General features: G+C 38.6%; 1 protein-coding gene across 2 annotated transcripts in view; it reads right to left on the bottom strand.

Annotated features, from left to right (window-relative positions):
• The window catches only part of dve (SATB1_N and homeodomain domain-containing protein dve), a 214,970-nt gene that overhangs the window by 153,182 nt on the left and 48,342 nt on the right, over nt 1–13,446 (bottom strand). The window contains exon 1 of one of the 2 annotated variants that reach the window (XM_083127199.1): nt 3,364–3,483. The exons of the other annotated variant lie outside the window; for it this stretch is intronic. Coding sequence (XP_082983325.1) covers nt 3,364–3,453 — 90 coding nt within the window. The 5' untranslated portion in view covers nt 3,454–3,483. Of the gene's footprint in view, nt 1–3,363; nt 3,484–13,446 lie in introns of those variants that run through there. 2 annotated transcript variants of the gene reach the window in all.

Below are 13,446 nucleotides of genomic sequence, written 5' to 3'. Positions count from 1 at the left end.
TTATTCAAATACTTTAATGAAATTTATTTTCATTCATAATCGTATCTGTGGTGTTAGCTAGATATGGAAAACCTTCTCTTCTCTAATTAGAATTTTAAACCAATAGCATCTTCATCTTCACGATTAACTAACCAATGGCAGAAAAACGAAGTGAAATAAAGATAATCGGTCAGCCAATCGTCTCGAGAGATCTCGAAGGGTCTCGTTCTCGACTCGATTTTTATAAGCACATCTCGGTACCAGCTTTTAATATATTGAAACCGTCCAGTATTGAAATTCAATAAGAACTTGTAGGCCATGTTATGCCAAATTCTTATATTCGTTCGTCATTTCACCACATTTCCAACATATCACTTTTTCTATATTGTGGCGCCGTGACGGAGTTGTTATCACGCACGCAACGACTCTAGGGGTTCCGGGTTCGTTTCTCCGCCTGTACACGAGTCTCCCTCATCCTCATCGTCGCGATTTGCCAAAATCAGCAGAAAAACGTCGCTAAATGACAAAAATAGAAATATAAGAAACATGTTCTATTTTGTGGTACTTTCGAAAAGCAATACATACGTACGAATTTCCTTAGTGCTGCCTACCTTGCAAAAGGGCGCCCTGGGGCTGTAGCACCCCAAGCTCCTCCCTAATTCTAAACATTGTCAGAAACAGGGTTGTTAAAGGTCCAGGAATTTTAAATACATTCAATTCCGGTCCAGGAGAGAAAATCAACAAGCGTAAATGGGCTTTGGACCGTAAAGAACCTTTTTATATGTAAAATATTTCAATTCGGTCCAAGAACCTTTTTCCGGATGAATTTCCGGGTTGTTTTCTTAAGTGAATGAACGAAGCAACAAAATTTCTGAATGAAGGGAAGTATTTCCACTGTTACGAAGTTTCTTTGCGAACTTCAAAAATTAGATAAGGTTTGTGTGTGTGATTGCGTGTGTGTAAGAGAGAGAGAGTTTTGCTCAACGTAATTCGAATGGCCAGCAAACAATGTAACTGTTGCCCCTCACCCTAACAACGCCCACTCGTAACTCCCTTCCGAAGTTCACGTTTGCCAAGGTCACATAAAAAAAACATCACAGTGCCTGCCTGCCACCTGCATGTTCGTATGACGTCATGCTTTGTGTACCCGGCGTCTGTTGAATTGGCTTAGCATGGTTCTGTGTCGGATTACGCTAACCCTTGCTTATCGTCTGCGAGTTTGCAGTTGCTGCCACCATTACAGCAGCGGGAGAACGCCTTAGCCCCTGCTGCTGCCACCCTGAGAGGCGTAGTAGTTGTCGTGGGGGATGTTCTTGGTTCGAAGCCTGGGTAGAGCAAGCGTGTTTAAGTTTGTTTCGCCTACCGTTTATTTGGCAGTGATGACAACAAAGATGAATGATGAGCTGATGATTAGAGAAACAGAATGATACTTGTCTAGGCCATGGTTCGAACATGGAACACAGTGGCGTACTCAGGATTTTCGAAGGGAGGGATATGCAGAGAAATACAGAGAAAAATCGAGAAGGGAAGACAAAGAAGTCGAGGAAAATGATTGAAAAGAAGAAACAGAAGGAAAAATATAAAAAATGATAACAGAGGAAGAGAGAAAAAGAAATGACAGAAGATAATGAGAAAAAGAGATAAGCAGATTGAGAGAACTTAGAAACAAACAAGAAACAAAGAGAAGTAGGTACAGAAGCATAAGAAATAGAGAGAGAGAGAGAGAGAGAGAGAGGTAAAGATAATATTTGTAAGCAGAACCCAGCTGTAAATATATGTCGTTCACTCCCCCAAAAAATCGTTTGCCGACGCCACTGAGGTGATTGAAAATTTTGCCAAAATCAAAATGTCTACACTATACAATTTATTCATGATATCAAGAGTGCTGTGCCTAATGCATAGAGTGTTTCAGATTGTTTTTATCATTATTTTATTTTGACACTAGATAAGATGAAGTCAAAATTCCTACTATGAACAAAACTTCGAAAAATGCAGCCGGAACTCTTCGTGCTGATTTCAATATCAGTTCACTGGAGTTAACGGTTATTGTGCGTCGTTTTTATACTCTTCTGTTAATCGCGATGATGATGCTGAATTGATGACATGGCATTGGTCTAAGAAAGGTTCGAACCTGGGACCTCTGCCAGTGACAATATGAATGTATTACAAGTTTGAGTTTTATGTCTACTTCATGCGCGGATAGGAACTACAGTTAAAAGTAGGATCACCAGGTGCCTCCGCCCGGTATCGAACTCGAGACCCCTTGATTACAAGACGAGGACGTTACCACTACTCCATCGAAGTGGCCTGAATGGATTAAGCAGTCTGACGAGTAAAATAACATATGGATCGATGTGCTTTGGTTATTAGGATCTTGATACAATCGCGACGATGATGACAACTCAAGGTAACGCCCTGTACGAGATTCAAACCAAGAAACTTTGGAGTCCTGAACTTCACTTTGGTCACGTGACTCGCACCCAGGACCCACTGTTACAAGTTACGGGAAGATAACGACAACCTCGTAAGGCGCTACAGCCGGCCTCTGTGGCGGAGTGGTTAGCACAGCCCGTTACGACGATGCCGGGTTCTAATCCTGGCCTGAGCATCGGTGTTCTTCATGAGTGTCTCTTCACCAATTCCATTATATCATGACTCATAGTGGCGAAAATGCGAAGTAAAATAAACCAAATCAACAGCAAGGCGTTCAAGTTGACCTCTCTTGGACGAAGTACACACTGCCTTGTAGGATAACAAGGCTCTGGCGTCTCGACTTATAGCTATGACAGTCCACTCCAGGGTTTGTATTAACTTTCATCCTATAACCATTCATCCTCTTGGTCACGATTAGCCACAAGTGATAGATATGACGTAGAATAACATAAATCCAAATAACGACTGCCTCACGGATGATGTAGTTCCTTTTAAGTCCACTTTATGCACAGAAAGGCTAATTGGGACTGGACCTACAGTTTATGGGATGCAATGCATTACGTGCCTCCACCGGGTATCGACCCCGGGACCCATTGATTACAAGGAGATGGCGTTACCACCATGCTGGTAGGCGAGAAATAAACACAAATATACTTTCTTCTCACCGGACTCGAACCCAGAACTCTCGTAGCACTTTACATCACCGCAGCACAGAAGCCGGTTTCGTAGCCAGGATTCGAACCGGGAGACCGTGGCCGGCACGCTTCAAGTTCCGTACCGGACGATAATGTAACGGTCGTTAACTTAACGATGCTGTAACGCACTACTCCACAGTGATATCCCCGGCTCATTAACACAAAACAAACATGCACCACATTGTTGTATCACGATGACACACACTCTCCCCTAAGTTGAAGGGGAGGGGAAACGTAACGTTAAAAATGCACTCACCTGAGTTCCAGCGATGTCTGACAATCCGCCCTTGGTATTAGCAGCAACCCACGCCTCTGCAAAAGTCTCCATTGCGCTCTGAAAATCCATTATTGCGACAACGTCCTACCCCTATCGCGTCTCGCCTCAAACTGGCCCATTTTTGGCGCTAGCCTCACTTTATAACAGACTCTACGCGTTCAGCGGTAAGCCAGCAGTAATCCCTCCCTCGGCGGAGCGTTAACTCGCCGACTAGTGGCAACACTGCGCCAGCGCGAAGTCTCCCCGGCGTCTTGTAGGCTGGCTGTAGGTCGTGGTCCGGCCTGCGCGCGGTGACGTCACACACCACTGCGCACCTCGGAGGCTGAGGTATCCACGCGATCTGTAGCTTGAATGGGGGAGGAGGGGGGAGGGGGCGTGGCCTATTTGAGATTAACCACACCCATCTAGTTCGCACTTGCCAAAATAATTAGTATTTCGGTAGGCAAACATGTGTGCTTTATTCAAAATGTGGAAACATCGGTTTTTTGAAATCCCGTAAACAGCGCCATCTTTTACTTATTTTTTGTTAATTTGCTATTAATTTTTTTATTGTTGATAATAATTTCAGTGTAAAATGGCCATCTGTGCTATACCTGGAAGTTTCTCAATAAATAAATAAATAAAATATATAATCTGTTACGCATCTGCCAGAACTATCTTGTACTGATTACGAATATCAGAGGCAGAAAATGGGAAATCTATTCCTGTTCACAAATCCAAGTGTGCAAGAAATTATAGTTGTTAAATTTTTAAGCATATATCCTCAAATTTATTATACTTCTCTTTTCTGCTACTTTTCGCGAAGACGAGAATGAGTGATAATATGATAAAGGGCAACTCACAAATAACACCCACGTCCAGCCGAACAAGAGATGGTGTCGATATCGGTCTGGTGTAACCACTTAGCCACGGAGGTTGGCGATAGAAATAAGCGAAGGTATGATAATTGGTAACTTTAGAAAATTCGAATCTAGGATCTATAAGGTCCATAGAGTCTGGATCATAGACGTCTGGCCCTAAATTTAACACATTCAGAAAGCAAAAACTAAATTTCTATAATTTTGATTCTAATAGTTAAACTTGCTATCGTTGGTTAAAAATTTCTTTTTCGGATCGCGTAATAACTATGGAAATATCGAAATGCATTTTCTTTGAAGGTTTGGACTACCCGCACCATATAGAGTCTGCAGTCCCTCCTGTTTCCGATTCAACAAAGGTTTGTAACTTCAGAAGACATCGGAACATTACAAATATACAAATCGTTGACATTACACTCCCATGGACAGTAGAACAGGCCAATTGAAATGCTTAAAACATTTCCTAGGATTCAACTTTACAAAATTTCAGACCTTCGAACTTGTCTTAGTTTTCGAGATATCGAAATATCACTTTAGTTCGATTGCTCTCGCTCACTGACAGACACAGATGAGTTAATGTATGCTGTATTGAGCCAGGTCTACACTGTAGAAACGCTGACTGGCGAAATAACAGTGTAATACCGTCAATTTGCTGCCATCCAAGTATCGTAGAAAAAAACGACCAAGACCGTTTTTAAAGTATTAACGCACATTAAATACTTGCCCTAACTAATGTAATTTTAGTGATTCAGTTCTTCAAAATATGTTTATAATGGAAGCAACTGTAATTTATAAGCATAATCTGTCTTTATGAATGATAAAATATTCAAATTTACATAAAAAACGGTTGTTTCTCGTTTTCGAAAATTAACAGGCGCACTGTTAAATTTTAACGGTAGAATATTGTTAATTATACAGTAATTTCTAAGGTGTAGGCTATGGCAGAGAAGGACGGGCACGATCGATATACAGGAGTACTTTTTCAGCTTTGCTGATTTAACATAACTATTGAATCCATATAACATCAATGTTGCAAGTCTTTCTGTTGATACTTAAAATAAAATCACCTAATTGTGGTTAAGAGCATGGGAAATCTCCTATAAGATGTGTTCTGGTGTCATATTCATCATAAGAGAAAAGTGTATTTTAAAGAAAATAGAAGGAGGGAGAAATAGAGCAAAGAGAAGCAGAGGGAGAGAGAAAATTGAGAATTAAAGAGAGAAAAATCTCGTGAGAGAGAGAGAGAGAGAGCTAGACAGACGAAGATAAATAAAGAAGTGTGCCAGAGATAGAGACAAGGAGAAAGGAGGGGAAATACAAAGCGAGAATAATGAAGGGCAAGAAAAACAAAGAGGTGACAAAGTGAGGGAAAGGACAGAAAATAAAGAAGCGAGAAGAAAAAGCATGTGTGTGTGTGTGTGAGAGAGAAAGAACAATAAAGAAGTGAGACGGAGATAGAGAGGTAGACAGAGGGAAGAAGGAAGGGAAATAACGAAGCTAGAAAAAAGAAATAAAGAAAGGAGACAGAGAGAGAGAGAGAGAGAGAGAGAGAGAGAGAGAGAACGGAAAAGAAATAAAGAAGCGAGAAACTGATAGAAACATAGGAAAATAAAGAAGCGATAGACAGTGTGAAAGATATAGAAAGACGAAGAGGAATAAGGAAGTAAGACAGAAGTAGAGAGATAAATGGAGGGATATAAAGAAGCTAAAAGATAACAGGGAGCGAAAGAAAGAATTAGAGAAATAAAGAAGCGAGATAGAGAAGGAAAGAGATAAAACAATACAAATAAAGAAGCGAGAAACTGAAGGAAATGAAGGAAAATAAAGCGGGAAATAGTGGTGAGAGAGATTGACGAACATCCGTAAAAAAGTGAGACAGATTGAAAAGGAAAGAGCTTGAGAAAGAAAATTAAGAAGCGAGAAACAGAGAGAAAGAAGATACATAAACAAGATACAAATAGGCAAGCATAGAGGGAAGAGAGGGAGGGACTAAGCAAAAATAAAATAAGTTAAGAAACGTGCGCGCTCTTGTGACAGAGAAAGACGATAAAACAAGAAGTTAAAAACATGGAAATTATAAGGAACTGAGAACAAAGAAAGTGATATACAATTGAAATACAAGAAACGAAGAACAAAAATTAGCTACAAGGAAATAGAGAAGGTAAAAAATACATATATTTCTTAACTCAAGTGGATATAGAAATAGATGAGAAAACAGAACCTTCAAGCATGCACAAACATATATTTTTTAAACCTGCATGTGGAAAACAGAATTGGAAGAGAATGAAATTTTTTAAATTTATTTACGGATAGGTAATCCCACATTAACTATATGTAATCATTAAATGTAAAATCTATTTATATTATTTTAATTCACGTATAAGTTTATGAATATGATTGAGTATGCAATATATTTTTAAAAAATAAATTTCCTTCAATAGAAGAACCCTCTGGCGAGAAATTTTGCAAACGCACGTTTGACGGAAGCTTTTCCAAAATTTTCCCCTGGCCTAATTCTGGAGCAGTGGCGGCGAAAAGGTCACGTGGACCCCCACGGTGCTGACATACCCCGAGTTAACGCTTTGATTTGAACTGGAACCGCTAAAATCAACCTTTGTTCTAACCATTTGTAATTTTGTGTATTTAAAAGACACTAACTTTTCAAATGGTGGATTTGTAAAAGGTGAGGAAGGAAGATTCCATGAAGTAAATAACAGCAGCCAGGGGTGCCGGGTTCGAATCTCGGCCTGGGCATGGATGTTATTTGTGAGTGTTCCTTCATCCTCATCGTTGCGATTATCCAAAAGTGGCAGAAAAGTGACGCTAAATAACAAATAATAATAATAATAATAAACACCTTCCTTTGATTCTTTTTCATACGCAAAAGCGTATGAAGCGCACTGTAAGCGCAGAGCCGCAGCTACAAGGGGGATGGGAGGGGGCGGTCGCTTTGGGCACCGAATCAAGAAGAGAGAAAAGTTGGAAAGTAGTATACGTAGACAGACTGGAATTAATTAAAACAATAAATAATTCATGCATTTTATTCTAGCCGGTAGCGTACGCAGAAGGGGGCTGATGGGGCTACAGACCCTCCCGAAATTTTGAGAAAAATCAAAATTTTCAAATGATAGAAATAAAGAACTAGGAAATCCAAAGTGGTGGTTGCAGCCCTCCCTCAAAATAACCCCCGACTGCCACTATTGGCATTGGACAACTTTCAAAACAAGGGTTGAAAATGGAAAAATACGAAATATTTTGTAGTTTATCTCCTCTCACAGTTATAAGTAGGGCCCGGGACCTTATGTCCTATAAAAGTGTAAAATATGTATGTAATTATGTCATATAAATTGGAAAATATGTCATAAAAAATTACAAATATGTCAGAAAAATGCAGAAATATTCCCAGAAAAGCCAAAAATATGCACAACAGTACTCTCGAATTTCTCCCATACCCGATAGAGTAGAGTAGGGGCTGAAATGTACCTAATGTTATTTTTACTTTTGACTGATTTTTGTGAAAAGCGAAAAAAGGCAAAGAAATTAGAACGAGACTTCTTTACTTCCCGTGCAACAATGAGAGAGAACATTTTACCTCAATAACGTTTGCATGGCTATCAATTGTCGGCGGGATAAAAAAGTGGGATATTATTGTTCTGTACTAAGAAAAGACGGCACTTTTCTTCCTCCGTAATTTCCATATCCTGCCATCTACAATATGAAATATCTGTTGTGCTAAAGCTACGAAGAAAAAAAATATGAAATAACCGATTATGTGCGAGAGAATTACGAAATTATACAGAAATATGTCTTATTACAAAAAAATTGAAGAAATATGTTGTAAAAATGCGAAATTGGTGAAATATGTCGAAATATGCCTTGTCAAGTTTGTCTATTTCGGCTGATTTTCATCAGATATGTAAAGATCTCACCCCAATAATAGATCCGAAGCCAATTGAAAAAAATGTTATAACATAAATTCCCGGGCCCTAGTTATAAGTTACAATAAATTATGATCAAGTTATCGTTTTGCCTAAATAACAATAATATCCACCACCTTTACATTTCCAGCCTCCCCCGAAAAGAGGTCCTGCGTACGCCAGTGATTCCAACACATTTATATATTATTAAGAGAGAGACCTGTATGAAGGGTAAGAGAGAAAAAAATAAGAAATAAACTATTCTCCATCCATTTAAAGAACGAAGTAATGTAAACAAAACCACTTTTACATGAAAAATAGTACCTCTCCTGTGTGTTAGTCCCGGTGTTACTTTTACCCATGAATGTATTTGTTGTAGCTGCTGCATAGCTCAACAAAAGGTCAAACAGCGTAGATATGTAGCACCTACGTTGAATGGCGTGGTTTTATCATACTCATAGGCACTATATTCTTACGCACAAGATTCCTGCGCAACCGCCATTGCAATAACCAGTGGCGTCTCGTGGCCTCAAATTTGGCCGGGACTTATTTTTTAAAGAATTTAAAATATAATGACAATTCACATGATTACAAAAGAAACAGGTATTGTTGTGAAACATACCTTTCTACGAACGTTGACTCCTGTTCTTCTGCTCAGCAAATGTTGTTATTACTTTTTCGTTGAAGCCCTCTATGTTTGAAATGTATTCTATCTCTATTGTAAGCAAGTGCCAAGGCATTTGGTCTGTCTTGTCCCATTGCATTTCTCAAGCAGGTTTTAATACGCTTCAATGTGCTGAAACATCGTTCAGATTCAGCTGTTGCCACTGGAGTTATTAAAACTATGTTTCTCATTTTTACTGTTTCTGAAAAGGTACCCTCTAAATAATTTTAGATAAAAAATGAATGCAATCTACTGATAGAGTTTATGTTTTTCAACTCTTCACTACAATAAAGAACACGAAGTTCCCTCTTTAGTTTTCCCTCTTCTATGAAGGGATAATAAAACTGGGAACATGCCTCTGTTTAAAGATTGTTCTCTTTCATTATGTCCTCGTAGAGCAAGTACATGTCGACCACAGGATTTTAAGCAATCGATAATTCTATTTAATATATGCCTATTTTTCCGGACAAATTCATTGTGTCTTGTAATTGACAGCCTATGTCCTTCATCAATTTGTGTTCGAACATCAACCCTGCCAAACTCACTCAAACATAGCGAATGAAAGCCACCAAAACACTACAGAACAACACGCGAGATCGAACGCGACGCAACGGAACTAGCCCCGAATCAGCACTCAAATCCATTGCACTCTCCCCTCCACTCTCTGCTAGCATGTGACCTTCACTGTAGCGTAGGTGGGTGTAGGCCACGCCTTCCTTTGCGACGTGCCCCGGAAAACGATAATTGACATCAATGCCGCTAGGAGCGCTGTCGTATCCATTGCAACAGACGATGAATTTACGTGGGTAAAAATCGCCTTTTATAGGACTGTGTGATAGTTATGCGTTATGGTGATTGATAATTACGTGAATACGTCCGTTTTTCTTTAGGGGCTAAGCCCCGGAAGCCCCAAGGGACGAGACGCCACTGACAGTAACCAATAGGATTTCTCTCACAAGCCACCTGCAAATGTTTACATTGATTTCATTTTCACATTGGACAGTATAACGCTATACTTGCTCGACTTAGGACATCAGTACAGCATGAGAGGATTCTTTATAATACGGGGCTGCCCAAAGATATGGCGCCACCGCTGCCAACAAAATTCTTAACAAGACCATTCTCGTTAGAGGTACGAAAGGCAAAATTCGAAATCAGTTCTCAACCTTCTTTGAAATTTTATACATGTCGTAAGTGTACTTGTCAACTATCTTTCACATTTTCCTCTTTTCTTATAATTCATTGTTGCACATTCGACTTGATTCAATCGCTCATTGTAATTATCTAACTTTCCATCTTCGTTTTAATCATCTTTGACACCTTTCTCCTTTGTAAAAATGGGCCTGGTCAAAGCAAACTATTGTAGGTGGCAGCACCCGCGCTTTTGATCGGCAATTGTTCTCCCATTTAAATACATGAGGAATTTGATGCTGAACGTGATGTTACATTCAATTGCAAGTTTCGTTTCATCTTAACCTCAGAAATTATGCTGGAACATGATAGGTAAATAATCAGTGCTGTGAAACTTATAATTTTAATAAGACGATCGTCAACAACAAAAGAGATATCGGAACTGAAAAAAACAACTTAAAATTTGCACAGCACTTGTTTACGTCACTTTGAATTTTCACAATTTAAGTTCTTTATTCTTGTGAATCTGGTAAAGAATAATACATAATAGTTCCACGCGACTGTACTTTTATTTTTATAGTTGTTATTAAATAACTGACTCCTTTTTCACTCCTCATGGATAGTAAATATGGTGCTTTACGTTATACATATACATGTATCGAGAAGAATAGTTATTATTACAAAACATATTTTATATTCTGTTTCATGTCTTGCAACATCTAGGGCTTCCTCATTTACAGGATCCGGACCCTGTGGTTAGCACATCGCACTGCGACGCAAAGGGTCCCGGGTTCGAATCCCGCTCGGGCTTGGTTGTTTGTGAATGTCCATTCATCAATTTCATCATTTCATCACTCATCCCCCATCTTCGCAAATTAGCCAAGATGCACAAAACGCGAAGTAAAATAAACTAACTCAACAATCAATTATTTACAGGAATTATAATTTTAAAATCGTTGTAACACAAAACAAAAAGGACGAAAATACGGGTGTGGGGAATGTCTGCTTAATACGAAGAAAAGAAAACATATGTTAATATTAAGTTGTCGGATGGGGCATAGTGCATAATAATAAATATCATGCGCTCACTCACTTCATACATTTTTTCCTTTGTAATTTCGTGACTTTCTCCGATTCTTACTCCGAACGTTGAATTACACATACTCGCAAGTCGCAACAAGAGAAAAACATAAAAGTGTAGTGTAAAAATCGAAAATTTTGTATTATAGACCAATGGCAGCTAGGGACATCCAAAATTACGTGACGTTTAGTGCTCCTTGTGCATAAGCATACCTACTATATTTAGCCCGTCTGAGCCACCCTGCCGTTGCGCTTTAATATATTAATTCTTAGGTTCAGGAGAATGTAATTTTCGGAAACTTATGACTTGCTGCATAATCTTAAAGGTTTGCTAAACACATTTTTGTTATCGATTTACACGATAAATATTTACCTTGGTTGAAAACAACGTTTGAATAGCCATCCTATCGCGTTCCAATGTAAAAACTTAGGGCATCCAGATGACGAACGAAATTCTTTAGGGACATGGACACGGGAAAGTTTCGCAATGAACAGCCTCATTAGTTTTATCCTTTGGCACTTGTGCTGCCACCTGTTATTTTCTAAGTCAAACATTTCCATTGGACACGTGACAACATCGAGAATACAACAAAACCTTCGCTACGTTATACAAGCAACTACATAAATGAATTAAAACATCCACTCTTATATAGTTTATTTTGCTGTCGGTGTCTCGTCGCCTTACTATTATTATAAAGACTAACGTTAACTTAACAACGTACTTTATTGTACAACACGAAGAAACACAAGAAAAAGAACTCAAGAAGCTACAAGCAACGATCTTGATGTCAAGGACTATTCACTGTCGGCCATGTTGCCATCCACAGTGGTGCCAGTTCCTTCTGTCTGAAAGCACTGTTGACTACACATATATTACAGTAGGTTATATATTTTACACTCAATCTTTATTCACTTTTGCCCACTTGCCATCAGTGATGTGCCGTAGACTATAAGTTTACGTCTACATGCGTTGTCTACACGTAATCTACGCGTAGATTACATTGGGTTGTAGTTTACATAGACTACATAGACAATCTAAATTGCATTAAAATTAATTTTCAAGGCTTTCATGAAAGGAAAGTGACATTTTCAACTATATTGGTTCCTAACGAACTGAAAAGAATCCTATTTACAACAAAACAAAATAGTATGCAATAAAAACAACAGATGGCAGTCGTGAGCCAAGAGTGGTCTTTTCCCCATAAAACACTAGAATATTTCCTATATTAGTTCTTTTCCTAGGTGAGAAATTGTTCGAATTTGGAAGAAAGAGTATGAAAAGTTCTTCTCACACATCAGCAACTGATACGCAGTATAATTTTGTTTTAATTCCACGGCGCCCTTTGCTAAGTTATCATCTTTCGCCATGTTGTTTACATAGATTACGTAATCTACGTGTATAAAATTGTCTACGTGTAGAATGTAGACTATCGTTGTTTACGCGTAGACGCACATCACTGCTTGTCATCCTGAAACTATAGACAAAATATAACCTTAGATCTACTGTGCATAAAATACTTGAATGTACATAAGTTTTCAAAATGTACAAATCAGTTTATACCCAGGATTAGCATGTTTTAAATGTTTAAAACTAGAACTGAGCCGATTCCACTTTGGACCGATACCCACCGGTATATCCTTGAAAATACTAACAATTAAAAGTCAAGAATTAATACTAGTGATTAAAATTATAAGCACCAGAGTTTTGATTTAAAATATTAAAAAAATACATCAGAATATAAAAACCTACATGTAATCACAAATGAAGTTTTTTTTCACATAATATAGGTACAAAATCAATGGAAACTTCAAATTTCCCATAACTTGCGCGATAATTACAAAAGTGTCGCTCGGCAAATTTTTTTTTCACCCCACGATCGATAAATATGCCGGAAAAACATCGGCCGTTATCGGTAAATCGAATCTAACCGACACTTTTCGTTTCGATACCACTGGGCTGCAGTTTGTGATTAAAGAAACTTTGGCGTCTGGACTCACAGCCATTGTAATCATGTGTGGGGCTCGTGTTGCGTCGTTGCTATATACAGTAAAACCTCGTTAATCCGGACTAATGGGGGATAAGTTGACCGGTTTAACGAAAGTCCGGATTAACTGAAATAACCTAAAAGAACAGTAGAAAGTGCGTTAAAACTCCTTTTATAGCAACACAAGAAGTTTATTATGGTGTATGTAAAGGGCATAGGCCTAAATACACTGTACAGTACAGTACAAAGTCTGCTGGAAACAGAATTTCATCAGTGGTTGACTGCCTTTTCTTTGGGAAGTTCTCTTGTTGACTTCTAGCCACATTTAAAACCTTGCACTCTGCTTTTTTTGCCTTTTGCCTGTCCGGATTAACTGATGTCCGGCTTAACGAGATTTTACTGTATTTGTCACTGTTCCTTCATCCATT

The sequence above is a fragment of the Lepisma saccharinum genome, chromosome 8, assembly GCF_977018435.1.
Source record: "Lepisma saccharinum chromosome 8, izLepSacc3.1, whole genome shotgun sequence".
In the NCBI taxonomy this organism is placed as follows: domain Eukaryota; kingdom Metazoa; phylum Arthropoda; class Insecta; order Zygentoma; family Lepismatidae; genus Lepisma; species Lepisma saccharinum.
Note: the sequence above shows the minus strand (reverse complement) of the source record. Positions and strands in the feature narration are given on the sequence as shown.